The sequence below is a fragment of the Carettochelys insculpta genome, chromosome 5 (assembly GCF_033958435.1).
Source record: "Carettochelys insculpta isolate YL-2023 chromosome 5, ASM3395843v1, whole genome shotgun sequence".
NCBI classification, from domain to species: Eukaryota; Metazoa; Chordata; order Testudines; family Carettochelyidae; genus Carettochelys; species Carettochelys insculpta.
The window spans coordinates 11,009,700-11,037,117 of NC_134141.1; the positions used below are offsets into that span (position 1 = coordinate 11,009,700).

Consider the following 27,418-nt stretch of genomic DNA (forward strand, 5'->3'; position numbering starts at 1 on the left):
TCACTTATCAGTGTGATGCCGCTTTCAAATATCTAGTATGCTACTAAAATAAATGATGGATGGTTTTTCTGTGTCTTCCAGGCTAGAACAAGAAATAGAGAAGCTAGAAAGTGAAGAATCCCAGATATCTGCCAAAGAGCAAATCATCCTGGAGAAACTGAAGGAGACCGAGAAATCCTTTGAGGACTTCCAAAAGGTACAGCAAATGAAGCCTCAGAAAGCCAAGGTGTAATACTGATGAAAAGCAGCACCTGTGGTGCGATGGGCCTTTGCACAGTGGGAAGGAGAATAGCTGTGGAGAATGTATTAAATGATCTGAGCAAGATCAAAAAACTCCAGAGCTTTCTATGTCCTCTATCTAAGCCAGGCTGTTTTGCTATTCACCTGCCTTTCCAAAGAGTGAGGGACTTCCCAGGCTTTTTTTTTAAGGATGTACCATTGGTGTTCTGGGGACCGGTGGCGGGGTTCTCACTGTGTCACTGGAGTGAAAGTACAGGAGTCCTGCAGCCCTCCTTAAAGAGCTAGCCGACAGATAGTAAAAAATCGGGTTGGAGAGAAATGCCCACCCCGTCGGGCAGACCAGAAACAGCCAGTCAGTCTCTCCTGCTCACAGCTTCATTGGACTCTCTCCTTTGTCCTCCACCTGAGCTGAGCTAGGATCCAGCTCCCATTCCAGACTCTTGAATATTGCTTCCACCTTGACCAGCAGGTGTTGACATGTCAATGAAACTAATCCCCCCCCGACCCACCCGTGCATCACACAGTCACCCCTTGAGGTACACTTCTCTTGGCACATGTACACACATAGCCCCTCCTGCCACTGATGTAACTAGCAGCGTTGTTGGCAACACACGGCATGGGGGAGGAAAGTCACACCTGGGAGGGGGAGTACATGCTCTGTGTGACTTTTAACTCACCCATGCCAGAGCTCTCCCTTTACGCTGCTGTTTTGAGCAGTGTAGTGTCCTGGGGTGGAGCTTTTCCCCACTGCAGGGAAAGACTCTGGGGGAAGGCTCTGGCTGCAGGGAGACAGCTGGGGAAGTCCAAGTGTTTCCCCCCGCCAGAGCCTTTCACTGACATGTTTCGTGACACACCATGACATGGACACAGCTTGCTTTTCACTGGAACATGTAGAGGTACATTCCCCATGTGCTGATGATAGGAGCAGGCCCACCAATGGCGAGGAGGGCAAGTCTGCAGCTGCCACAGGCCCCTTTGAAATGCAGCAGCAGCAATGCTGTGTTGCCGCTCTGCCTGAGGGACCATGGGAGGGGGGCCCCAGGGCTGACTGCCCTAAGCCTCGCCCCTTCTGCCCTTGGCCCTGCCCCTTCCATGACCAGGGAGCTAGGTCCCCCTCCCACCTTGTCCCCAGGCACACAGACATAGCACCTGAGTGTGCAGACATAGCTTTAGAACTCAGTAGTCCTCCTCTCTCCTTCCCCCACATCCACACCTCGAGGAGGTGCACAGCAAATCCAATATAATTCTAGACGAAAAACTCGGAGACTTCGCACTGCGTGATGGCTTAACCGATTTCCCCCTATTTTTGTCTTCACAGAGCGTCTCACACCAGGATGGCGGTAAGCGCCTCTCTACCACTGCTTTTATCTACTGTTTGAACTGGCAAGGTGTAATGATAAAATGTAACGTGTTGCTACAGGTTACGGAATGGGGATTATTGTTTGTTATGATTTGGAAACATTGTTGGTGCTCTTCTGTTTGGTATAATTAATGCCCCCGTACAATTTGCAGTACCGCTGTACAATAAGCTTTGCAATGCATTTATGTGTAACGCCAACAGAAATGGGTTGCTGTCCCCAGGGACAGAACCTGCAAGCAGAGTGTCTAAAGCCCTGCACTCTACCATGTGAGCTAAAGGCCAACTGGCTCTTAGCTGAGGCTATAGAGCAGAGACTTCACTCACCCCAGATGAGGTCTCAGTGCCTCTGGTTACTACATATGTAACAAAACTCATGGGGAACAAATTCTCCCTTGTCACATCCTGAAATAGAGCTGCAGATCTTCATGTCTATTGTTCCCAGAATATTTTCCCCTAGAAGAATCTTAATTTTTTGGTAACCCAGAATCCTAGAAGACTCAAGAAATGATGTTTTGTACATACCAACTCTATGTGATCCTCATTGTAAGATGTTGAAAAGGGTGCAAAAGAGACAACCTGAAGTGAATCTGGCTGTAATTAGAGCAGTGGGATTTATCTAGGCCCTGCTGACATGGGATGGATTGGGTTTTGCTGGTGCTGATGTGAAGAGGAGAGCTTTTCCTCTACACTCTGTTCCATCCAAGCCCAACGTGGCCACTCTTCCCTGTCATGCTTTCTCCATTTTGTGTTTTCTTGGGAAAAATGTGCTTTTACTTTGCCAATCACGTATCACCCTAGAATTGCTTTTCCGTCTGCCTCCTGCATCAGCGTTCACTGTCTCATTGACTGCAAATGCCATTAGTTGAAACACGATGAAATAACTTTAAGAAGAGCAGGATCCCAGTGAATATTCTGAGCTTGATCACATAAACATAAACCTTCAGGCAGCATGTGACAAAAATGTCACCTACCTAGCCTCAGCTGACCAAATCATATGTCATTCACATATAATCCGGAGACACTGAGACCACTGACAAGGGTGAGTGAAGTCTGCTCTCTGTGATCTGCTAGGAGCTAGCTCATGAGGTAGAAACCTCTGGCCTTTTCCCTTAAGGTTGCAGGTTCAATCTCTCCTGATGGCACAGTGTTGGCTTTACAAATGGGGACTTTTCCAGCATGAATTGCTGGGAGGTCTCAGAAGCTTGGGGCATACGTCCTCAGCTGAGGGAGGTGTGTAACCCAGAGGCACTGTGGCCATTGACAAGAAAGATTGAAGTCTTCTCTATAGCCTTAGCTGAGGACCAGCTGTCTTACAGCTCATACTGTAGAGGCTTATGGCTTTGGCCACAAAGGTCCTAGGTCCAATCCCACCTGCCAATGACCAGGATTGTTGTCTTTACACACATACTGGCCATTCTCTTAAGTCATGATTGCTCTCAGAAAGAGGACAGATCTCTAAAGAACTCCATGAGGCTTATGGAATTCCACGTCCAAGAGTACTGGAACTGTGGGTGTCTGGGGGCCATGGCTGTCCCATTTTTACTATCTGTAAGGACAAGGGACGGAGGGAGGGATTGGAGAGTCACAAGCAGGAGTGGGGCCTTCACGATGAGGCAGCCTGGGGGTCAGGGCCATGATGCAGACCCCTGTGGGTCCCCTCCTAACCTTCACACATGCACCTTTAGGGTGCGTCCCCTGCTCCTGCTCAGTTCATGAAGTGCTTGCTTGCATGGCTGGCTGGGAAGCTATCTCACTCCGGTGAAAAGTTTCAATGATTCTGAAAATATTCATCCTGAATTGGGACAAATGGGTCAAAACCACAGAAATGTTCATGGGAGAGCGAGAGACAGAGCCTGGTACGTTCTGTGTGTCAGGAGACCCTCAAAAGAATTGCGCCGCATGCTCCATGGGCTGCCCAGTGCCTGACTCCTCGGGGACCCAGCTGCCTGATGCGTCAGGCTTCTACAGAACTCCAGAGCCAGGAAGCCCAGGCTTCCTGGCTGACCTCCAGGCGGGCTGCTGAGAGGCTCTGGTGGCTCTGGCTGCTGGCAGTCTGTATGGGAGCCATGGCTGGTGAGGAGCCAGAGAGCTCGGGGGAAGCAGGTGTGCGGGCTGGGGAGCTGACAGGAAACAAGACAAGTCTCTGTTAGTGGTTGGTGCCAGGAAGCAGCTGAACATCCTGACTGCTTTTCAGTCAGTCAGGTGCTGTACGCACCACCAGACCTGCCCATAAGCCCGCCAGCGGCTGCTCAGCCTTATGCCCACAGCTGCAATCTCTCCTGTGCCTGCTCTGCCCTCAGCACTCCTCTGTTAGCCCCTCCCGTGCTGTTCAGTTCCTGACTCTGGCTCTGACATCTAGCTCCTGGCCCTTGGCTCTGACCACTAGGCCAGACTGCCCATTCCCACTCCATGACACCTGGTTTCCGTGAAAGACTTAGTGGAAATAGACGTATTCCCTTGAAATGTTTCTCTTTCCACAATTCCTCATTGTCTAATAGAAGAACGTTCCATCTGAAAACTTGCAGCTGACTCTCTATGCATGCCAGGAACATGAAAGCCAGCAATAACTTACGTAGCCAGAAGGGCCTCATACACTCTTCAGATCGCTGCCCTCTGCCACATGCTACCAGATGCTGTAAATGCCTTTCCCACCCTGTAGAGGCACTCCCCCTTTGCGCGGCGTGCTCTCACCGTGTTCAGAAATGGTTACATAAAATGACACTTTTCAGTTAGATTAATAACGTCTGTTCATTAAATACTTCCCAGAGTAAGTGTATTCAGTGTGTGATAAGGGCTCACGGACAGAGAAGATTGCTTTGATGGATGTGTCTACAGTAATAACTAGCTTATGGACTCTATGTCCCAAATAGACTGAACTTTGCATTAGTGTGTTAAGCCAAAGCTTTATTGAGTTACTCCTTGCCAGACGGCTCCTGATGAACTAAACACCCATGGTGGCTGGTGCACGTGTTTTACCCTGTCGTTCATCTGCAGTAACTTGCCTCCGGCTACTGGTGCTGGCTACTCATCGCTGAATTGGTACAGGTTCAGACTTCCTTGTCCAGAACGCTCTCATCCAGCAGCATCTCTCACCTGGCAGGCCAATGGATGTTGCTGGACCAGAGAACAGCTGTGGCTGGCAGCCCCAAGCCTGCGAAATGGCTGGGGTGCCCAGCCCTGATGGCAGCACCAGCTGCAGAGACCCTGGCAGCGCCTGTAGCTGGGAGCCAGCTGGGGCATCAAGCCCCACCAGCAGCCCCAGCTGCCCCAAGACCAGAAGCTGACAGGGGCGCTGAGCCCAACCTGCAGCCAGGAGCCAACTAGTGCTCTGAGCACCACCGGCTGGACAGGCTGCCGCAGCCCCTCCCACCCCACCCATTAGCTCCACCAAAAAGTCCCAGGCGCACCCTCCCCCACAGTCTTCCGAGCCACGCAGAGTGACAAGCTCCAGTGCTTCAGCCCCAATTTAAAGGGACCTGGGGCTCCAGCTTTCGCAGCTACCACACTACCAGCAGCAGTGGCCAGAAGCTCTGGGCCCCTTTGAATTTCCAGACCCTGGGTCAACTGTCCACTTTGCCCCCTTCTGGCAGCAGGCCTGGTGTTGGCCCTCACCCTTTCTGCTACTTGTCGTTACATTCTGAACTCTAACAAGCAAGGAGCAGGTTTTCCTACATATGATATCGCAAATGAACCCTGAGTCCTCTCGTCTTCTGCCCTCCTCGAGAAAGCACATGCGGTACGACCAAAGCGTGAATGAGTGAAGGTCATTGTTTGAGCAAAAATCAGTTTTCACAGGTGTTCTGCATAAAAAGCATTATTGGTTGGTGCTCCGTGGTTTCAGGAGGTTTAAAAAACACGGATCTAGTCTGATCTCCTGTGTAGCACACGCCACCAATGCCCACGCTAAACCAAACCAAAATCCAACAAAACAAGTATGCGCCATGGGCCACAAAAAGGGGACTCATATCCGAGGGGTAGCCGAGTTAGTCTGTATCTTCAAAAACAACAAGAAGTCCTGTAGCACCTTATAGACTAACAGATATTTTGGAGCATCAGCTTTCGTGGGCAAAGACCCGCTTCATCAGGTGCAAGAATGGATGCATAAAAGGGACTGAAATGCCCCAAAGCCCATGGATTGGTAGGACCTTGATGAAGGGATATATGCACAGAGGATCCAGGCCCTAATTAGAGTCCATAAACCAGAGAATAAATTGCTCTGTGCACATCCATGTTTTTTCCATCTGTGACACTGGCCTTGTTGGTCTTTAATTCAAATGTTGCTGTGGTCTGAAAAATGGCTATATAACAATGTCTCAAGACTCAAAGGAAATCCAGGTTGAATGTGTGGTTCAGGAGGATGGAAAAAGATCTCTTTTTTTATTTGAAAATGTCCATTTTTGAACTCTGAGTCACTGAGGCAAATAAACATCACGCCCACATTGTCGATTCCTGCAGTGTAGCTGCACTTTGACTGATTGCTTCAAGTCAGCCTGTGGGAGAGAGCACAAGGAAAATGACAGGGCTGGAGACAGCAGGCCTGTCAGATGCTGACTTTTGCGTTGCCATCCTGTGGCTGGCTCAGGGCACGTCACTGCTACAGGACCAACAAGCCTTTCATTTAAACGCAGCAGGAGATGTGCTGCAAAATGCATCAGCTGTCGCTGCCCAATGCTGAAATAGACATTGGAGACGCAGTGTAGCGCTGGGCTAGGCATACTGTGATTCCATCACTCTCAGTAAGGCTGTGATTACGGAGAGTAGTTACTTCGTACAAACCATGCCCAGAGCTGGTGTGACTCCTTGGACTTGAGTTACATCAAGGGTGAACTGGGCTTTAGTATCTTTTGCCCATATGTGTTCTTACCAAGCACACTGCAAGCTGATTTTGTAACCAGCAGAACAGTAAGCACAACTTCTGTGACGCTATAGCGACGTCTACACTACAGAGATCTTTTGAAATAAGCTCTTCTGGAAGATCTCTTCTGAAACAGCTTCTTTCAAAAGAGAGCGTCCACACACACAAAAGCGGATCCAAAGAGTGATCTGCCCTTTCAAAAGAGAGTGTCCGCACAGCCCCCACTCTTTTGAAAGAACAGGCCAGGGATCAAAAATGAAGACTGTTCTTTCGAAAGAAGAGCCCTGTGGAGCGTCTGCACATTTTCTTTCAAAAGCAGCTTTCAACAGGGGCCACTTTTCCTGAAACAGGAAAGGAAGAGGGATTTCGAAAGGAGCACCACATGCTTCTGATTTACTTGCAGAAGAATGCTTCTTGTGTGTAGACACACCATTGGCTCTTTCTTCGAGAAATCTTTCGAAAGGACTTTCTTGTGTAGATGCAGCCTATGGGTGTTGCAAGTTACCGCTAATAAATGGAAGAGTGGAGAGCTGCTAGATTGGAAATGAAGTAAAAACAAACAAGGAAGGAGAGGTTAAGGGATGTGACCATGGTCATACAGCAAGGTGGCAGCACAGATGAGCTACTATAACAACATAGTTCTTTATATCTTCCGTTTGTTTTAGGAACATCGGTCTCATCCACCCTAGCAATTAAAATGGTCTATCTCGGATGGTGGCCAGTCCCACTTGCTTCAGAGGAAGAAGTGCGGCTTTCACAGTAGCAGATGTGGAATAATCTGCCTTCAAGTTTAGGTCTCATCCTGGTCTTTGATACTTGTAAACCCAGATGCACAGTGTTTAACGTCCTTCCCATATAATATAAATATTATATTATTATTATATTATAAACCTAGCTAACATTCATAGCACTCTCTCATTAGGCTCATAGTTATTCCCATATTTCAAGGTGAGAAAATCAAAACAACAAAAGGAAGTGATTTGCCCAGTACCCTTATTTACAGTCAGAGAAAAAAATTGCAAAGCAGGTGTCGTAATATCCAATTTTCTGTTCCAACCCTCCCCCTCACAGCCTGGGCAACCAGCTATTTGTGGGCTCTCCATTGCCTTCAGCACAGACAGCTTCATGTTCTGGCACATAGTAAGAGCCAGCAGTTCTGTGTGAGGAAAACAGATTTCAGAAACTCACTGGTGCAGTTTCCCAGAACAACTGCATAAAGGAATTGTCCCTGAGTCTGCCCAAAGGCAAGAAGCCTTGTAAAAGACAGAGCAGCTGCTGCTGTCCATTGCTCAGCGAACTGTACCCTAAATAATTGTTTCTCTCCGGCCTTATTGCAGCAAAACAAAAGAGCTTTCGGAAGGCACTGTGCGTCTAAAACAAAAAGGCCAGTTCCTGAGGGTTATATTTTCCCACTGGGGAGCAAAATGAAGCACGGTTCCCCAGCCTAGCTCTTGCTTTTCCCTGAGGAAGGTGGGTGTGGGTGACAGATGCTGGATTGGCAGCCTGGGCTAATTCTCCATTTACACTCCCAGTGGATACAATTAGAGTAGCAGCAGTGGAAGTTTCCTCACACAAGATGCTTCCTCCAAGAGGTGGAGGACCCACGTCTAGGCTGTCACTCTGTGATATACATTATAATTCACTGAGGAGCCCAGAGGTGGTAGAGGCCGTAAGGTGAACCAGCCTCAGGCCAGGGAGACTGATGAGGAGGTCTCCAAGGAGGGCACCAGCCCTGTGCCCATTGGCAGCACTCCTCCACCCAAGCCCCCCTCCTCCGCTCTTTTCTGCCGCTTCTCCACCCTTCCCTGCCCCTGCCTGCCTCTCCCCCCCAGAAGCATCACACCACTTCCTGTGAGTTCAGGGCCGTCCTCTCCCCACCGCCCCCCCTGGAGCTGCACCACTTGGAGAGGGGCGAACTGTCCCCACACTCACCTGAAGCGGAGCTGACAGTGAGTTTAAGGGGAGGGTGGGCCCTGGGGGATGCGTGTGACCCCTAGTGCATGTCCCATGTGTCAGCTCAGGGCTCAGGCACTTTTACCACCCTGTCCTGAATAACACGTCCTGACGGTCCTAGCGCAGATGCAGCTCCAGGGACCAGAAGGTCATTCCATCTTCATACCCCTTTTGGGCTTCAGCTTTTGCCTGAGATTACCATCAGCTGTGATGGGATTTGTGTGGCCCACGTCTGTGCACACAGAGCTAGGTGAAGTTGCCACACAGTGAATTCTTAATCCTGCTTTCTTCCACTCCTGCCTGGGTCCACACATACACTGAGCAAACCTTCCCAGCTCTTTGACACGCATGCCAGCAAGGGAGAGAGACCAAAGCCTCCTCTCCCCTCACCCCACATTCATTGTTTTAACAAGACTGTTACACACCAGACTTAGAGGAAATATCATCATCTATATTTTTAATCCCCAGACCTGTAAGGGTTGTGTTTGGAAGGCACAGACAATACAAAAAATCCTATTTATCAAGATGATCAATATTAGAGTTTTTCTAAAAGGACAGAGAAATTTGCCTTACCTTACTCTTAGCCGAGTGCTATTTCAAAATGCAGGTTTGTGTGTAGCAGCATTACTTCAAAATAAGCTATGCCAGAAGAGCTCTTCTGAAATAGCTTGTTTCAAAAGAAGGCTGATGTGTAGACCTACCCTTAGTCTACCCATTTATAATAAATAAATACCTCCCAGCAGCACTGCCTTGAGGCTTAGTCAATATTTGTTGACCCCTTTCCAGTCCCATTTCAACAAGCCAGTAAGGCAGCTGCCCAGTTGTGAGCGTGTCACTGAGGGCCAGAGAGCTTTTGCTGCAAGATGGCATTGTGGAAATGCAAGTTGTGATGTGTCCACTGAATGTCAAGTAACCATGGGATCAAACAGCACAAAGGCTATTTCTTATACAGGTAAACTTCAGCCAAATGTCAGCTCACCAACCTATGAAGTACACCAAATAACTGACAGAAAGGAGCTGGTCTCTCATGCAATTTGATTAGTCAGTTACCTCTAGAGTTTTTAACCTTCATTTTATAGGAGTGTTTGTCATTAAAGCATTCTTTAATCTACCCATTACATGGGGCATGTTTTTTTGTTGTAGTCACTGACCTAATAAAATCCAGAAGCTCCTGACAAACAGTTTGGTGTGTGCAACTAACCCAAAGTTTAAGTCATCTGGACATGGTCCCTCCTACCTCAGCTAGTTTACTGAACAGTAATCGCACACCAGTGACTTTGCACTTTGTTTACATTGTTCCAGTTATCCAGTTTAAAGCTCTGATGTCTATTGTTCGGGTTGATAAGTTAACACTCTGCTGTCTAAGCAGTGAAGCTGCTGTGGCTCATAACACTGCGTCTAACTGTATTTCCTGTTCTCCAACACCAGATGCAGTAAATTACATTTACTCCCAGATCCCTGAATTCCCAACTCTCTACTCTAGAACAACAGAGCCAGTTCTTGGGAGGGACGGATCGAGCAGGATAACTGGTAAGTCTCAAGGAGCTCTGTATTCTATCCCTTAGACACACATTTCTGTGTATGTATATACCTTCATGGGACTGGTGCCCAGATGTAGTTTAAATGTAAGGGAAGTATCATGTGATTTTTAATCTGTGTGTAAGTCAAGGGCCCTTTGAGCAGCAACAAGCAATTGCAGAGTCAGTTATTTATATCACATACCTTTTGAGTGCCAAAGAGTAGCATTGTACACTTGGCAGATTTCTTTTTAATGGAAACATTCAGCCTGATGCTCTTTCTGTCTCTTGACTGCTTTTTGTTTTGATAATATATAGACTAGCACGGCTCCCTCTCTGTTGCTGATGCAGATATGTGGAATCTAGGCCACTATGATCGCACCTTTCTGCTTCAACACAACTGCCATTGAAGTGAAGGAGACACAAACCCACAACTCAAAATGTGCACAAAACCTTACAGAACAGCAAGATGCTGTTTATTTCAACTCAGTGCTTAACTCTTAAAGCTGGGGGGAAAGAAATTGGCAGGTGGCTTTATGTTTTAGGCTGAGGTTACAGAATTTCAGCCTCCATTTGTCTCTAAACTGGAACAATTTATGAACAAGAGTCTCAAGGTTGTTTTCTCTTATATGTTCACTGTTGTTCTGTTCCAGACCATATGCGTCATGCACTGATGCCAATACACAGCTCAGTATGTCATTGCCTTCCCGGAGTAGCAATAGCAAAAGATGGTACATTGGTGGTCCAGTTACTTCATTGGTGGTTTGAGGTGCTGTCCACAAATGGGACACCTCATTTCAGTTGAGCTCCTCTTTGCAAGACACTCAGAAAGCCCAGCCAGTGCTAAATCTGACCAACCTTAGACACAGATTCATACATCACCATTTGCCGGTATGTTTCTAGGTCCACTGTATCAAAAACATGAAAAGAATCGTCTCTGATATCTTCCATAATACGACCCAAAAGCTAGGCCTGCTTGTGTCGTTCTTGGATAACTGGACTCAATGCATCACGACAGTTTAAAGGACAAAGGAAGTAGCACGTGCAGTCAAAGATCACTAAACAGATGCATTTTTATTACAAGTTTAAACTTTGCTGAGAACCTCTTTTTAAAAAGTATCAGATTTGCGAGCCCTGATTTGAGGATCACTTAATAGGCAGAAACATTGTTCATTCAGATGTCCTCTGGTATCTGTCTTCTGATACACTAAATCAGGTTACATAGTAATTAAACCTGAAAAGAAAGCATACTTACATTCATTCGGGCTCTTTTTTTCCCCAAGTACAGTTGTATTTTAAACACTGCATATTAATAAATTGTGCCTTTTGCTGTTTGATAAGCACTGCAAAGATAAAAATTAATCATGTGTTGGTTTATTTTTCAACATCTTTTGAAAGTGCATTCCTAGTTTCCCATTTGATATGCCAGCAAATTAACAAAAACAGAAGTTAGCAAAGTTTCCTTGTTCTCCGTTTCCCGTGGTAATCATTTCAGCCAGAGTCTGCTTACAAAGGGTCCAGTTGTGGAATATGTGCTCATACCAGTGGGATTTACTCACAGGAGTAGTTTTAATCAAATCATTGACACTTCTTTTGTGTGTAAGAGCTAACTAATGTAAGGGTCCCTGGTGTGACATCCTCTAACGAATCTGAAGGGAATAAAAGAATATGTAACTATGAAAAGAAGGTCCCAGGTTAGTGCCTTAGAATTTAAGGAGATAGCCACAACATTCTTTAACTTTCTAATGCTAGAGCCCCATTACAGCGGAAGGTTGACCCACTCAGGCATGTGTGAAATGACGTTCCCAAGGGTCAATGTCGACTCCATACTCCTCAATAAGGAAGGTCAAAGGAAGGTCAACCTTCTGCCATGTGAAAAGTCATGGAAGTCAACCATGGATAAATCAATTTTAGCTATGCAAGTGGCATAGCTAAAATTGCATATCAGCAGTTGACTTTCCAAGTCTAATGTAGCCATAACCTATCACAGATGAGCAGTGGGAAAACAATTCCCTCCTTCCAACTAGTGTTTTAAATGATCACTGATGACACTGTTGTGCATATTCTAAATTCTTTTGAAACTCTGACCCTGAATGCCTAGGAGATCATTGTGAATCCAGACTGGACATCTGGACAAAGAGATGCATCTTGCAACTCTTTCCAAATGTGGATAAATCAATAGTTACTTGTATTTCTAGAGACCTTCTTCCAAAAGTTAGGAGCCTCTGGGTCCTGCCAGATCAGATATAGATGCCAGCCCTCATCCTTGAGCCTTCTGGAGGTACAACTCCCATTCACTTCATCTGAGTTTGCCAGCCACGGAGGGCTAGGAATAGCGCACCCCAATTCTGTGTTAAAAAAATGAACTGCCTCACAGCTGAAACTGACACATCCTTTGAAAACGACAGCAGCTCCTATATTACTGAGCACCATCAGGTTTGCTCACAAACATCCTGGATGTTTCAGGGTGGTCCGGCAACTTGCCCAATGTCAGCCAGACAAACACCAAGTCAGGAGAGACCCAGGAAAGGAACCCTGAGATTCTGACTCCTAGGCCCAGGCCCAGGCCCTAGCCCAGTGGTGGGCAACTTGCAGCCTACAAGACAGTTTGTTTATGTGAAGCATCTGCACACACAGCCCCTTGCAGTTGACAGTGACTGCAATTCTCCACTCCCAACCAATGGGAGCTGCGGGAAGCAGCAAGCCCCAGGGATGTGCCTGCGGATGCTCAGCGTAAGCAAACTGTCTTGCCGCCTGCCAGCTAGATGAGTCACAGGTTGCCCTAAGCCCTAGATGACACTGCCTCTCAGAAATCACAGCCAAAACAAAGCAAGTTCCTGCGCAGTAGTAGCGGGGCTCTGCTTCTCTTTTGCTTAATCGTCTTAAGGTCCCTGGAACTTGGAGTTAAGCTCCACATAATAACTACGGAGACAAGACTTTAGAAACACTGTTGTCAGAGATCCCAAAGTGGGGACAACACCAGCGACAGAAACATGCTACTTCTCAGGTACATCGCTAAAGATGCATGAGGAATAAAACCAACCAGACAATTAAATAGCAAGAAGGAATTACAAACGGTGGCTCTGCTTTAAATGTTCAGAGCTGACTCCACGCCAGCCCTCTGCTGTGCTTTCACACGAGTGCGGGAAGCAAGAGACCTCTTGTTCCAGCCATCCAGTTATGGCACAGTGAGTAGCACATGAGCCCTCCCTAACACTGGGCAGTGATACAGCAGGTTAAAGTGATGGCCCATGCACTGTAACCTCAAGAAAGATTTGAGGAGCTCGTAAACACACTCCAGTCTTCAACCATGGATTGCCCTCAGGAGCAGGAGATAGCCAGACTCGCTGCACTCCCTCTTGGAGAAGTAGTGACACACACTCCACAACACACCCCTGTGTCACTCACACACACACACACACACAAATCTAACAATTCATAAGGGCGCTGAGCAGCTACAGGCAGGCCTGCTTTAATAAGCCATAGGAATTTCTGCTTCTGATAGATGTCCTGCTCACCTGCTGGGCACTAGGCAGAAAGGTGAACTTGTAAGGCAAATTCATTCGAGAAATCCCATGTAGCAGAAGCAAGAATGAGCAGCCTCCTCCCCCGACCCCTCCTTCAACCTCAGCTCTTATCTTCCTGAGCAAAAGCAGGGGGAAAGGGGAAAATGAGGGGGAGGGTGGGAGAAAACTGACCAAGCCCTGGGATGTAAATCAATACATAAAAAGCAAATAAAATGAGAGTGCCCCACTGCATAAAGACAGTAGGGATATAGAACACCTTTAATATAACTGTGCAAAATTTTGCTAGCTGGAATCTCAGATGCATGGTGCACAGCTCAAAGTGCCTTAAAAGTGTGTAAGGCAGTAGCAGATTTCTCTAGGTATGCAGAGAGAGGTCTATTATGCACAGTAGTATATGCTCCCTAAGCATTTAACAGAGTTTGGCCCTAGGAACTTAAACAAATGCTTGATAATATTGTGCAACAGTGGGGAAAAATTGAAACCACACTGAGTAATTTTTATAGGACCATTATTTTGAAGAAAAACGTATGTGGAGTGTATCGAATATCCCTCCTAGAAAATGCAGCACAGCTAATGGACAAATTAACGATGGGGGAAAGGGTTGTATTCACCAGTAAGTGACTGTCTCACCTAGTAAGAGAAATCCTCAGAATTCCATTGTGTTCCATTGAGTTGGAGTTATAATGAGACAGTGTGGTAAGCTTCATAACCGCTGCTGATCGCTCCCATTGTGGTAACTGCTATTAATTGTGTGTGTTTGTATCTTCTAAGGAGACCAAATATTTTCATCATCATATAAGGAGCACTTTAGCAGAGTCATTTAGTCGTGTTCAGACAAGCTGGGAGACCTTAATCTTGAAAATCAAGCACAAGTTTGCACCACAATCGTCTTTCAGAATGATGGATAGATCTATTTGAGAGGGAGCTGGTGGTGATCACAACCTTCTTCTTGTTAGTGTCCCATTCTTAACTCTGTTGTGCTGGGGAGTGTTTTCCATGTTAGTCTGGAAACCATGTGTGTATATTACCCCTTAGTCAAGTTTTGAAATCACATGAACCTCTATATTGTCTCCCCTTTTAAAACAATGTTTAGGAGCCCATGAAAAGGATCAAAATGGGTACTTCTGTGATATACTTTGTTGAAAAGCACACCTAACTTCCTTAAGTTAGTTACTGATCCCATAGACAGAGGAGTGGATGGGAAGCCAGGAACTCTGGGTTCTACTTTTAGTTCTGCCATCAACCAGAGAGGTGCAAGCTGGGCATATCATTTTTGTGGTCTGTGCCTCATCCACACAGCAGAGGGTAATGATAACTGCCAAGCTTTGGAAAGTGCTTTGCGAACTGTGCACAAAAGTCATATATATAGAAGAAAGTATTAAATAATAAAACAACCTGTTTTATTCATTCCCAAACAAAATTTGCTAACAGCTGTTTATGAGGAGGCATTCAGGAGCTTTGAGATCAGTTCTTCCTGGAGCCTGAGGCTAGCACAATGGTGAAAGGCTATGGTAGACCTGCATGTTGTCATCTCATTTTGTCAAACATACACCATGAGTCCACATAACCTCAATGCTCTTCACGCTTCTAATTGACCGGAGCCTCTTTTACACAGATTTAGTTGGAAGAGTATTTCTCGTTTAGAGGAGTGCCTCGCATCCATTACACCAAGCATCATATTGCAATAACCAGCTCTGTTCACAGTGTGCACCTCACTTCTAATGTAGAACGCTTGACTCTTTCGAAATAGCTCCATAGGAAATGGGCTCAGTGGTTTTCTCTGTCTGTTTGGCAATTAACAATTCACTGGCTTTTTTTGTTGTAACATGCACTTCCTCTCTTGTTTCTATTCAAGCTTTGTACACCATGGAAATTAATGTGGAAAAAGACAAACAGACAGGAGAGACCAAGATTCTCTCTGCATCACCTGTTGGCCCAGAGGGGACCCATCAAAGAGGATTCAAAGTTTATGATGATGGTACCAAGGTGGTCTATGAGGTTCACTCTGGAAGCACAGTGGTAGAAAATGGAGTACATAAATTAAGCTCAAAGGATGTAGATGAACTTATACAGAAAGCCGGACAATCAAGTGTAAGAGAAATGACTGTGTCAGCTAGGAATGTGATAGCAGATGGAAAACTTACCCATGTGAAGGAACAAATGCTCTTCAAAGAGGCAAAACTAGAGATGGTCCATAAGCCTAGCAAAGGGAGTTCTGGGAATCCTCAACACCAGGAAAAAATCTCTGGAGATGAAGTCCAGAAGGCAGGCATGGATCAACCAGTGACAATGATTTTTATGGGTTACCAAAACATTGAGGATGAAGAAGAGACCAAAAAAGTCCTGTGCTATGATGAAACTATCAAGGCCGAGCTGGTCCTTATCGATGAAGATGATGAGAAGTCCTTGCGAGAGAAGACGGTGACTGACATATCTACCATGGATGGAAATGCAGCCGAACTGGTCTCCGGAAGGCCTGTGTCTGACACTACAGAGCCCTCCTCTCCAGAGGGGAAGGAAGAAAGTCTGCCCATGGAATCAGTGCCAGGTACACAAAAGAAAAAGCGATGTCAGTGCTGTATAATCATGTGACCACTTCTTCCTTCCCTGTTCTGAGCAGCACCTGCTCCATCACTTACTTTGACCCCACTGTACTGCTAACTGCAATACTGTGAGCTGGAAGGGAATGCTTCCATTGCCTTGCAGATGGGTCGCTTTGGTTTCTAGTTCTTCAGGAAGATGCCCGCATGAATCTTATTTTCTCACCAAACATGCAATTTGTTTTTTAAGTTTTTAGAGTGAGAGATAAAGGGAGAAGTGAACAAACATTTTCACATTTATTTGGTTTTATATATATATATATATATATATAGAAAACTCTTTTTTATATTTTACTTTATATATCTGGTAGTTTTGATCAGATTCCCAGTGTTTTGCGGGAGTCTGAATTCCACAGTAGGGGAGCCTTAAAAGAATTATATTTTCACATTATTGTACAGATTGTTTTGCCTGGAAGGAGCATAGATCATTTTAATTTGTTGACACCCAGACACACCCTTCTCAAAATATTTGCATCATTTTGTTTTATATTGACTTTGGGGCTCATTCTGTTGCTTCAAAAATGCCGTAGGCTATTTCTACTTTTTGGTAAAACCAAAAGTGGACCTTAATTATTCTTTCTATCAAACTGCATATGATGATTTTGCCTTAGATAAATCTTCCAGATTACAGTATTGTGCATCTACTTTATCTCCTTAAATTACAGTGGAAATTACCTTGACATCAAAACATCCAGCTGTCACCACAAGTGAAATGTAGTTACTGATTTAATTACTTGCCTTTCAGTAACTCTCCCTATGTTTATTCATAAGATTTTTTCTGCTGAATGCTGGTGTATCAGAGATGCTCTTTTTCTGTCCCTTACAAACATGAACAATTTTACTATCTGATCTTGCTCCCAATGAATCCTAGGGCTGGAAGGGACCTCAGGGGTCATCTAGTCCAGTCCCCTGCTTCAAGCAGGATCAACCCCAACTAACTCAGCCCAGCCAGGACCTTGTCAAGCTGAGATTTAACAACTTCTAGGGATGGAGAATCTACCACCTTTCTAGGCAGTGAGTAGCAAAACACCCATTGATCTCAATGGGAGAAGGTATGGGTTCTCACTGTGTACTTCCTTTCAAAGAAGCATTTCTTGATACATGTACTCAAGATACACCAATACATTTGCAAACCTAGGACCTGATCTTACCATCTTACTCAGACAAGGCTCCCATGGAAACAGACTGGAGCAGTGATTGAGTAGATTTCTCAGAAGGCAGGATTATGTTGATTTGGCCAAGATTTCCAAAAGTGACTGGTGATTTTGGATGCCTCATTTGGGAATGGGGAAGAGAACAGGCTGGGGTGTTCACTTAATATGAGACACCTTAAAGCAACTTGATTTTCAAAAAATGTTTACCTTCCCTCTGAAAATTCAGACCCTTCACAGGTTTCTCAAACAGAGAATCCAAAATTCTAAAGCACCCAAAATCACTGGTTGGTTCTGAAAGTCTTGACTCTTCAATTCTACTATGTACAAAGCAAAAGAAGTCAACCTTTGCATGACAAAGCTATGGCCCTTGGTTCTTATTTGCACTGGTTTTATGCACATTTCACGCCATTGACTTTGTGGGCACTACCCCAGTACAAGCAAGATCAAAAGCAGCACCTATAATTTTTGGTGGTAAAATATTTTCAATTTTGATGATTGTGTCAAATTGCCAGATATCCCCACCCCCAACAAAAAATGAAGGGGAAAAAGAAAAAAGAAAAAAAACCCACCGAAAACCCGTCTTTCCAAGCTGTGGTGGTTTCTATGACATTTCAACTCTTTCTTGGATGGTGTTTTTGCTGAGTTAACATCTGATTGCACAGTTTTTGCTCTGAACTATTTTCTTTCTGTGCCATAAGAAACACTTGTTTGTGGTAGCTATTTTATGAGACATATTGAAAGGAAAGGAAAAAACACAGGGACTTATTATGCTAGACCACTTAGCCATTAATGGCAAGCGTCTTTTAACATTGGACAGCTGTCCAGTTAGTTGCCTTAGTGAAAGGCAAGTGGAGATTAGATAAAGATAGCCACAAACACCTGGCTCCTGCTGAAATCATAGCAGCTGACATTTTCACGACTGACATTGGGTCTATAGTACAGGCCTGATGTAAAGCTTAGTGCACAGCCATTGACCTCAGTGAGCATATGGATCACAGCCTAAATGAATTGTTGGGCTTCTACAAGATATTAGTCTATGTCTCCATCATTTTATCAGGAAAAAGGTTGTGGTGGTCCCATGCTTGGGACAGCATGAGTGGAGGCTATCTTTTCCCTCCTGCAAACCTTGTAGCCTCATTTTTCAGAGGTGCTGATCACTCTCAAGTCTCACTCAGAACTCACCGAGGCTGTCCTTAGATCTCCTTGCAGGCATCTTTAGTCACATGGTCCCTCATCACATGATCTTTTTTGCCCATTACCTGGAAAGTCCAGACACACTGGGACATGCATGTACCTAAGTGGGATTCAGGCGCTGTTATAATCACATGGTCGGGGGAGCTACAGATGTATGAGAAAAAGAGAAGTGAGTCTTTATTGGTTAGAAGTAGAGCACAAGCCTTAAACTTTTACTTCCCATACTGCCAAAAAGCTGCTGTTCAGTTAGTGCAACTAATATTTAATGCCTCTAAAGGCCAGTGTGTTGCTGTCATTCACGCAGACATCATAGTTAATGGGCCAATGTTTAAATAGAAAAGCCATGACTTTTTAGTTGGATTTTTTTTCATTTTGTTTCTTTTTTTAACTTCTTGACCAAAACTGTTTCCCTAACTGGGAGGAATAAAGGGAAAAGAAAAAAAAATGTTCCCTTTAAATTCATAGGGCCAGATCTTCAGCTATACCAATTTACCACAACTGCCAGACTTAATACTTTTAGTTCATACCATCATCTGGCTGTTAGCTTTTTCTTTTTAACGACTTTCCATTAAACGGCAGCCTACAGCGAGACTCCAAACACATTAACATAAGCTAATGAATGTAAATAGTGCTTCTGCAGCTTCTTTGAGCTTCAGCGTAGGTTTATTTTCCTCCACCCCTAGACATGCTATATCTGGGGTGTCCCAAATGAGCATGAGAAGGAGCCAGCATTTACCAATGGACATTGCCGAAGAGACAGAGGAATACATCAGCAGCCCCTGTCAGCTCCCACCTCCTGTCGATCAGTGCTTCCCTCTCGCTCCCTGTGCCTCCTCCCCACTGCGAACAGCTGTTTTGCAAGGTGCAGGAGGTTCTAGAGAAAGAGGGAGGAGAGACGATGTGGCAGGCTCAGAGGTGGGGGTAAGAATGGGTGGGACTTGGGGCATTACAGAATCGTGGAACTGGAAGGAACCTTGAGATGTCATCATGTCCATTCCCCTGCGCACGTGACAAGACCAAGCACTATCTAGACCTGTGGTGTCCAACTCCTTCTGAAGCTGGAGCCACTAGAGTGACTCCTGATGCAGAGAACTAGCCACATTATTCTGAAAACATATTTTTTGTTCAAGCCAACTGGCCACACCAACCAGCCCAACAGCCACAAGTGGCTAGTGGTTAGTGTGTTGGACACCATGCATCTAGACCATAAAGGGGTAGAGTGGGGGCAGGACCTAGGGCAGAGTTGAGTGTTGAGCAGCCAAAATACCTAGAACATTGGAAAGATGGCACCTGTAGCTCCACACCAGAGTTGGCACCAGCGCAAGGAGCCACGTATTAACTTCTAAAGCGCCACATGTGGCTCCAGAGCCACAGGTTGGCCACCGCTGTTCTACAGCCTGTAGAAATATGTGGACAAACAGACACAAAGCAAAGGAAAGCAGCAGAAATGTAGCACTTTAAAGACTAACAAAATGGTTTATTCGGTGATGAGTTTTCATGGGCCAGACCCACTTCATCAGATCAATCTCATTTCCAGTACAGACTGGCATTTATAAGTACAGAGGACCAAAAAAACTGCAATAAAACCTGACAAATCAATTAGGATTGGAGAAGGGGGGATAAGGGGAGGGGGGATGTTAAGTGTCCTGCCTGAGATAATTACAAGCATCAAAGGTGGGGAAGCAGTCCTTGTAATGCATGAGGTAATTGATGTCTCTGTTCACACCACATGTTAATGTGTCGAATTTGAATATGAACTCCAATTCACAAATTTCTCACTCTAATATCTATTTTTAAGTTCTTTATGCTCTAGGACACAAATTCTCAAGTCTTTAGCAGAATGGCCCACTCCATTGAAGTGTTCACTTATTGGCTTATCTGTATTGAGTTTCTAGATGTCTGCTCTGTGTCCATTTATTCTTTGGTGAAGGTTTTGCCCAGTCTGTCCAATGTACACAGTGGTAGGGCATTGTTGGCACATAATAGCATATATAATGTTGCTGGAAGTGCACAAGAACATGCCTTTGATCTGTAAGTAACATGGTTAGGTCCAGTGATGGTATCCCCAGAGTAAATATGTGGACAAAGTTGGCAGCGGGGTTTGTTGCAAGGAAAAGATCCAGGATTAATATTACTGTGGTGTAGCCTGTGATTGCTGGTGAGAATCTTTCTCAGGTTAGGAGGTTGTTTATAGGAAAGGACAGGCCTGTCACCTTGGGCCTTCTGGAGTGTAGCATCCTGATCCAGAATAGGTTATAGGTTTTAAATGATGCGTTGCAGGGGTTTGAGTTGAGGGCTATAGGTGATGACATCTGCTCTGATCCTACTGACAGAGACCAAAAACTACAAGACCTCTACCAAACATTTATAAAATTGAATTACCCACTGGGAGAAGTAAAAAAAAAAAAAAAATTTGACAGAGTCAGACAAATACCCAGAAACCAGCTACTTCAAGATAGGCCCAAGAAGATCAATAACAGAACACCACTTGCCTTCACCAAAGAATAAATGGACACAGAGGCGACATCAAGGAACTCCATACACATAAGCCAGTCAGTGAACATTTCAATGGAGTGGGCCATTCTATTAAAGATCTAAGAATCTGTGTCCTGGAGCATAAAGAATTTAAAAACAGATTAGAGCGAGAAATTTGTGAGTTGGGGTTCATAGTCAAATTTGACACATTAACACGTGGTATGAAAAGAGACATCAATTACCTCACGCATTACTAGAACTGCTTCCCTTCCTTTGATGCTCATAATTATCTCAGGCAGGACAATTAACATCTCCCCACCCCCACCCCCTTCCTTCAATCCTATTTGATTTGTCAGTTTTTATTGCAATTTCTTTTGGTCCTCTGTACTTATACGTGTCAGTCTGTATTGGAAATGAGATTGATCTAATAAAGTGGGTCTGTCCCATGAAAGCTCATCACTGAATAAATCATTTTGTTGGTCTTTAAAGTGCTACATTTCTGCTGCTTTGTTTTGCTGGGATGCAGACTAACACATCTACCTCTCTGCTATTACAAAGCAAAGAGTCCACTTTATGAAAGAAACAGAGGTAAATTTCATGTTGAGGCTTCAAAAGGGTCATGATGGGAGTTCTCTGTTTTGCTTTAAACAAGCTCCCGTCTCTGGTTAACTTGAGCTGTAACTGTCTTCGGCTACGTCTACACGTGCACACTACATCAAAATAGCTTATTCCGATGTAGCAACATTGAAATAGTCTATTTCGATGAATAACGTCTACACGTCCTCCAGGGCTGGCAACGTCGATGTTCAACTTTGACATTGGGCAGCACCACATCGAAATAGGCGCTGCGAGGGAACGTCTACACGCCAAAGTAGCACACATCGAAATAAGAGTGCCAGGAACAGCTGCAGACAGGGTCACAGGGCGGACTCAACAGCAAGCCGCTCCCTTAAAGGGCCCCTCCCAGACACACTTGCACTAAACAACACAAGATCCACAGAGCCGACAACTGGTTGCAGACCCTGTGCATGCAGCATGGATCTCCAGCTGCCCAGCAGCCAGAAGCCCTGGGCTAAGGGCTGCTGCACACGGTGACCATAGAGCCCTGCAGGGGCTGGAGAGAGAGCATCTCTCAACCCCTCAGCTGATGGCCGCCATGGCAGACGATGTTGCGGGACACAGATCGTCTACACATGCCCTACTTCGACGTTCAACTTCGAAGTAGGGTGCTATTCCCATCCCCTCATGGGGTTAGCGACTTCGACGTCTCGCCGCCTAACGTTGATTTCAACTTCGAAATAGCACCCAACACGTATAGCCGTGACAGGCGCTATTTCGAAGTTGGCGCCGCTACTTCGAAGTAGCGTGCACGTGTAGACGCGGCCTTCATGTGCAACTTCAGCACGAAAAGATATTTACAAACAAACAAACAGCATCAGAAATGGTTCTGCTGACAACACTTTGCCACAATTAACTGCTCGCCTTAACTTTTGTAAGAAAAACAGAAAACATACCAACTTTTCAGTACATCTTTTCCTAGACAGACAAAAAGACAAAACAAGCAAACGAAAAATAGCCTGTGGAACTCTTCTATATTTTATATTTTCTAAGTTTCTACAGGTCTACTTTTCATGTCAGGCCTGGTTTTCATCAAGGGACTATTGTCTGGCAAATTACTGCAACGTTTTTTAACATGAAGAAGAAAAATACACAATCGTGAAACACGCTATTCTTAGTGGCCAGGCAATCCCTTTGAATTCTAAGAACACCCGTACAGAAAGGAAAGAATTACAGGGTTGTCTTCCTTTTTTATTTCCTGTGGCTGATGTACTGTATGCTATATGTTTACAGAATTCTTCTGGTCTGCCTTTGTGATGTTACTTAAATGAATGACAAAAGAGGCGTGATTGCCATTTTACTGTTTGCCTTAGAACTCTTCAACTTTAATTCTTCTCTTTGGTTTTTTTTTCCTCCAACATTACAGGCTATATTCCAAAGCTGTATAAAACACAACATTATCTTTCAATCCCTATAGTGATATTAGAATATACAAGCCCTTCTCATTTAAGTGACTGGAGCTCAGTCCAAAGTGGTGCATTATAAGGTCCCAATCCTGAAAATACATAGGCACATGCTTAACTTTCCTTTGAGGGGTCCCATTTTAATCACTGAACCTCCCTGCAGTAGTAAAATTACTTATGCATGTAAGTGTTTTCAAGATCAGGACCTAAAGGATTAAAACAGGGTATAGTTTGGGCATTATTTGTGTACTCCCTCCTGTTTTATGTCCCACTGATGGTATGATCCTGAGATGCACTTATTGATAAAATTCCTGTTAGCAAAAATTGGTGCTTATCATCTCATAGGATTAGGTACTGGTTCAGTAATCCTATATGGCATTGCAATCACTGCACTTGTAATGTCGAACTAACACTAGAAACTTTCCTGATAGTTTCCCCCTGTTCTATCCAAGTTAACCAGCAGCTCAGACATTATTTCGGTACTGAACTTAAAAATAAACTGAGCAAGTGACTTAACTGGAGCACTGGTGCTTGCAAAATGGAGGGTTATGCATTGGGGTGCGGTATCTCTTGATTTAGTCTCACACTGACCTTGCATGTGCTGAAAATAAGGGGCAATAGAACAGAAAATGTAGTATTTACAGTTGTGTATTTTTTAAGGAGTAATATTTTCATAAGAAAATATGGATCCTTAGCAGGTAATGAATTTCAGAATATAGGCATATCCATGACACTGAGTCCTGTGGAATTTTTTCATACTCTGTTGTTAATGCCCAACTTCTTTGTATTTTTTTTGGTTTGTTTTCTTTTGTAGACCAAATCTCACCCTCAGACCTCAAAGTTCGCAGTTCTTTTATAACAGAAATATTGGGTAGACTGTAGTAAACCTGATGGGACTGCTATAAACCCAGTAATGTCAATAAAGTTACACAACAGACAAATCTGATCACAAGTCTTTGATAAAGAGATGTTTTACAACCTCATATTTTATGTCTAGTGAGCCCTCATAGCAGTTATTAATGATCTATTATTAATTAAAGAGAGAAAGAATTGATGGGAAAAAAAGAGGAAAAAATTATGGCATTTTTTTCATTTTTCCTTATTTTACCAGTATAACATTTATCCAATGTCAAAACCTTGAAAAATATTGATCAGAAAAAGTGTTGGGGAAAATATTTCAGAAAAAAATGATGATTTTTCCCATTTGTTTTCTGAATGTTGAATTTTCAAAAGTCAATACATTTTGACCCACTCTCCCTCTATACCGACAAATCCGTGAGTTGCTTGAATTACACTGTGTCAGCTATTTTGCTGTCATTAGTAACTTTTAGCTCAGGTGGTAGGTCTACACAGCCAAGTGATTTCGAAATAATAGGCGGGGTTTTTTCAAAATAACTATCCTAGATTCTACACAACATATCCACCATTTTGAAATAATTTAATAATATAGCTTTCTTCAAAATAGGTAAACCTCATTCTACAAGAACAACAAGAAGTTCTGTGGCACCTTATAGACTAACAGATATTTTGGAGCATAAGCTTTCGTGGGCAAGTCCTGCTTCATGAGATTCATGAGTCATGACTCATGCATCTCATGAAGCGGGTCTTTGCCCACAAAAGCTTATGCTCCAAAATATCTGTTAGTCTATAAGGTGCCACAGAACTTCTTGCTGTTCTCGAAGCTACAGACTAACACGGCTACCTCTCTTGATACTCATTCTACAAGGAATAGTACCTATTTCTAAATAGCTATTTCGAAATAGGCACTGTTAAGACAGGGAATAGAGCCTATTTCAAAACAAACCAGAGTGAGTCCAATGGCTCTATTTCAAAATAGTCTCTATGGATGCGTCTACCCTAGTAAGTCCTTTCAGAAAACCCAGCCCTCTTCTGAAAGAACAAACGGAGTGTTCACACACAAAATGCACTCTTTTGAATTCCTTTCAAAAGAATGCAGTATGTCTTTTGGAGGCCCTCTTCCTCTCTCAGATGAGGAAGAGCACCTTTTGCCATATGTGTCTTTTGGAAAAAAGCATTTTTAGACACTCCAGGGGCCTTTTGTTCTAAATGTTTCAGTCCTTGGCCCATTCTTTCACAAGAGCGAGGGCTGTGTGGAAGCTCTTTATGAAAAGAGCAGATTGCTCTTTTGACCTGCTTTCTTGTGTGTGGCTGTGCTCTTTTGAAAGAAGCTCTTCCAGAAGAGATCCTCGGGAAGATCGGCTTTCGAAAAATCACCATACCGTAGACGCAGCCTATGTGTGTAGACGCTGTGTTCCAAAATAGCTAAGTGCTCTTTTGAAATGCATGTTGGCTGCATTTACATTAGCAAGTTCTTTTGAAAAAAACAGGCCTTTTCTGAAAGAACCTGTGGTGTGTCTACACACAAAAAGCACTCTTTCAACCGGAAATTGAAAGAATGCAGCACTTTTTCCGGCAGCCCTCTTCCTCTCCCAGATAAGGAACTGCTCCTTTTTCCGAAACAATCTTTTGGGGAAAAACTTGTGTGGATGCCCCAGGCGCCCTTTTTTGAAAGAGCAGACCTCATGGCACCTGATTTTTCTGTCTCCAGCCCATTGTTTCAAAAGAGTAGGGACCGTGGGGTTGTCCTCTATCGAAAGAGTGGATCTATTTTTTGACCTGCTTTTGTGTGTGTGGAGCGCTCTTTCAAAACAAGTTTTTTTGGAAGAGCTCTTCCAGAAAACCTTCTTTCGGAAGATTGCTGCAGTGTAGATGTAGCCTGAGAGTGTAGCCACACTATTTTGAAATAAGCTGTTCCAAACTAGCTCTTCTGGAATATCTTATTCAGAAATAAGGCTGCTGTGTAGACATACCGGTTGTGTCTACACATGCTACTTCTTCTGGAAACAGCATGGTAATGAGCCGTCCAGAAGATGCTAATGAGGCATGGATTTAAATTTCTCATGTCTCATTAGCATATGGTCACATGATTCAGAGTCCAGAAGAAGCTCGTGCAGACACGGCCCACAGGGATCTTCCGGAAGCCCCTTCTTCCCCAAATCTTCCATCCGGAAGATCCCTGCGGGCTGCACATCTGCACATATACTTTGGAGTCCGGAAGAGCTTCTTCCAGACTCCAAATCACAAGATCATATGCTAATAAGGTATGGGAAATTTACATCCATGCCTCATTAGCATCTTCCAGATGGCTCATTACCCTGCCTCTTCCAGAAGAAGTGGCACGTGTAGACACAGCCACCCTGAGTTAGGGTTGCCAGCCTTCCAGGATTGCCCCGGCGTCTCCATGAATTAAAAATTAGCCTTTCATTAAAGATTATGTAATGGAACGAAACCTCCAGGAATATGTCTAACCAAAACTGGCAACCTTATAATACTGAGTTTCAATGATAGTTTTCTAGCAATAGAACCCAAAAAAAGACCCAGTATTAGACTGTAATTGTTGTACGTGAATCAGAAAGCTGTCTCCTGTGAGTACTATAACACAGGGGTAGGGAACCCTTTATTTGGTCAGAGGCTCCTGACTTACAGACAAATCTGCTGAGGGCCACACACAAGTAAAAAAAAAAAAAAAAAAACTCACTCATTCTACTCCCAAGCCAGAAGCAAAATAAAAATCTCACTCACACTCAGCTTGGGACACCGGGGCTTGCCCTGTTCTGACCAGCCAGCAGGAGCACTGCAGCCCACAGGGCAGCGGAGGCTGGGGCTTTCAGCCTGCAGCATTGGGACTTGCCACAAGCTGGATCAAATTATGCGGCGGCCAGATCCGGCCCACAGGCTGGAGTTTCATGACACCTGCGATAAACTCTAAGCTTTAAACTATGAATGGATTGTCATTTAAACTGAAAAGACCATAAAAGCATCATGTAATACAAAGGTTTGCTGTACTATTCAGCTCGTACATAATGAGAGGACTGCATGAGGTCTTAAAAAATATCCCACTTGTATTTAAAAGAACCAATTAAAATGCTGAACACGCAGTCTGAGCCTTTGTGTGTGGAAACACACAGACACACACACACACACACACTCCAGGTTGGTCTTTTTCTTGGAAAAGAAACATTTGCTAATATACATGTTTGGTTCAAGAAGGCCTACAGATCAGCAACTTTCCTGCTATGCTCACATCCCTCAGAGAAGCCCTGTCTTCCAGGCCTGAGCAGCCTTCCTGGCATGTGGTATTTTAGACTGTCCTAAACCTCTTCTTGGGTTTGCACAAAAAGATTCTATTTGTAAATCTGCTTTTCCTGATACTTAATCCCACAGTTTTCCTCAAAGGATTATTCTTTTCCTTTTTAAAGGTTTTGTCTACATGAGACGCCAAACTAGTTTAATTAAATCTATTTAAAATGGACCTAAACCAGTGCAAACCCCAACTTGGATTCACTAATACCAATTTAATCTTTTCCTGTATCAATTTTAATTTACACTGGAAAAATTACTGAATTGAGCCCCGACCCTAAAAAGCTACCCAGCAGGTCCCGAGTCCTAAAGACTTACCCATGGGCGTAACTGCAAGCACACAAGCAGTCAACTTTAGTTC

General features: G+C 44.4%; 1 protein-coding gene across 4 annotated transcripts in view; it reads left to right on the forward strand.

Moving 5' to 3' along the window:
* The window catches only part of PALM2AKAP2 (PALM2 and AKAP2 fusion), a 350,798-nt gene that overhangs the window by 150,719 nt on the left and 172,661 nt on the right, over positions 1–27,418 (forward strand). For 3 of the 4 annotated variants that reach the window (XM_074994658.1, XM_074994660.1, XM_074994661.1), the window contains exons 4-7: positions 82–196; positions 1,559–1,580; positions 9,837–9,938; positions 15,308–16,000. In XM_074994658.1, the coding sequence (XP_074850759.1) occupies positions 82–196; positions 1,559–1,580; positions 9,837–9,938; positions 15,308–16,000 (932 nt within the window). The remainder of the gene's footprint in view (positions 1–81; positions 197–1,558; positions 1,581–9,836; positions 9,939–15,307; positions 16,001–27,418) is intronic. The other variant, XM_074994662.1, reaches the window with a different exon arrangement.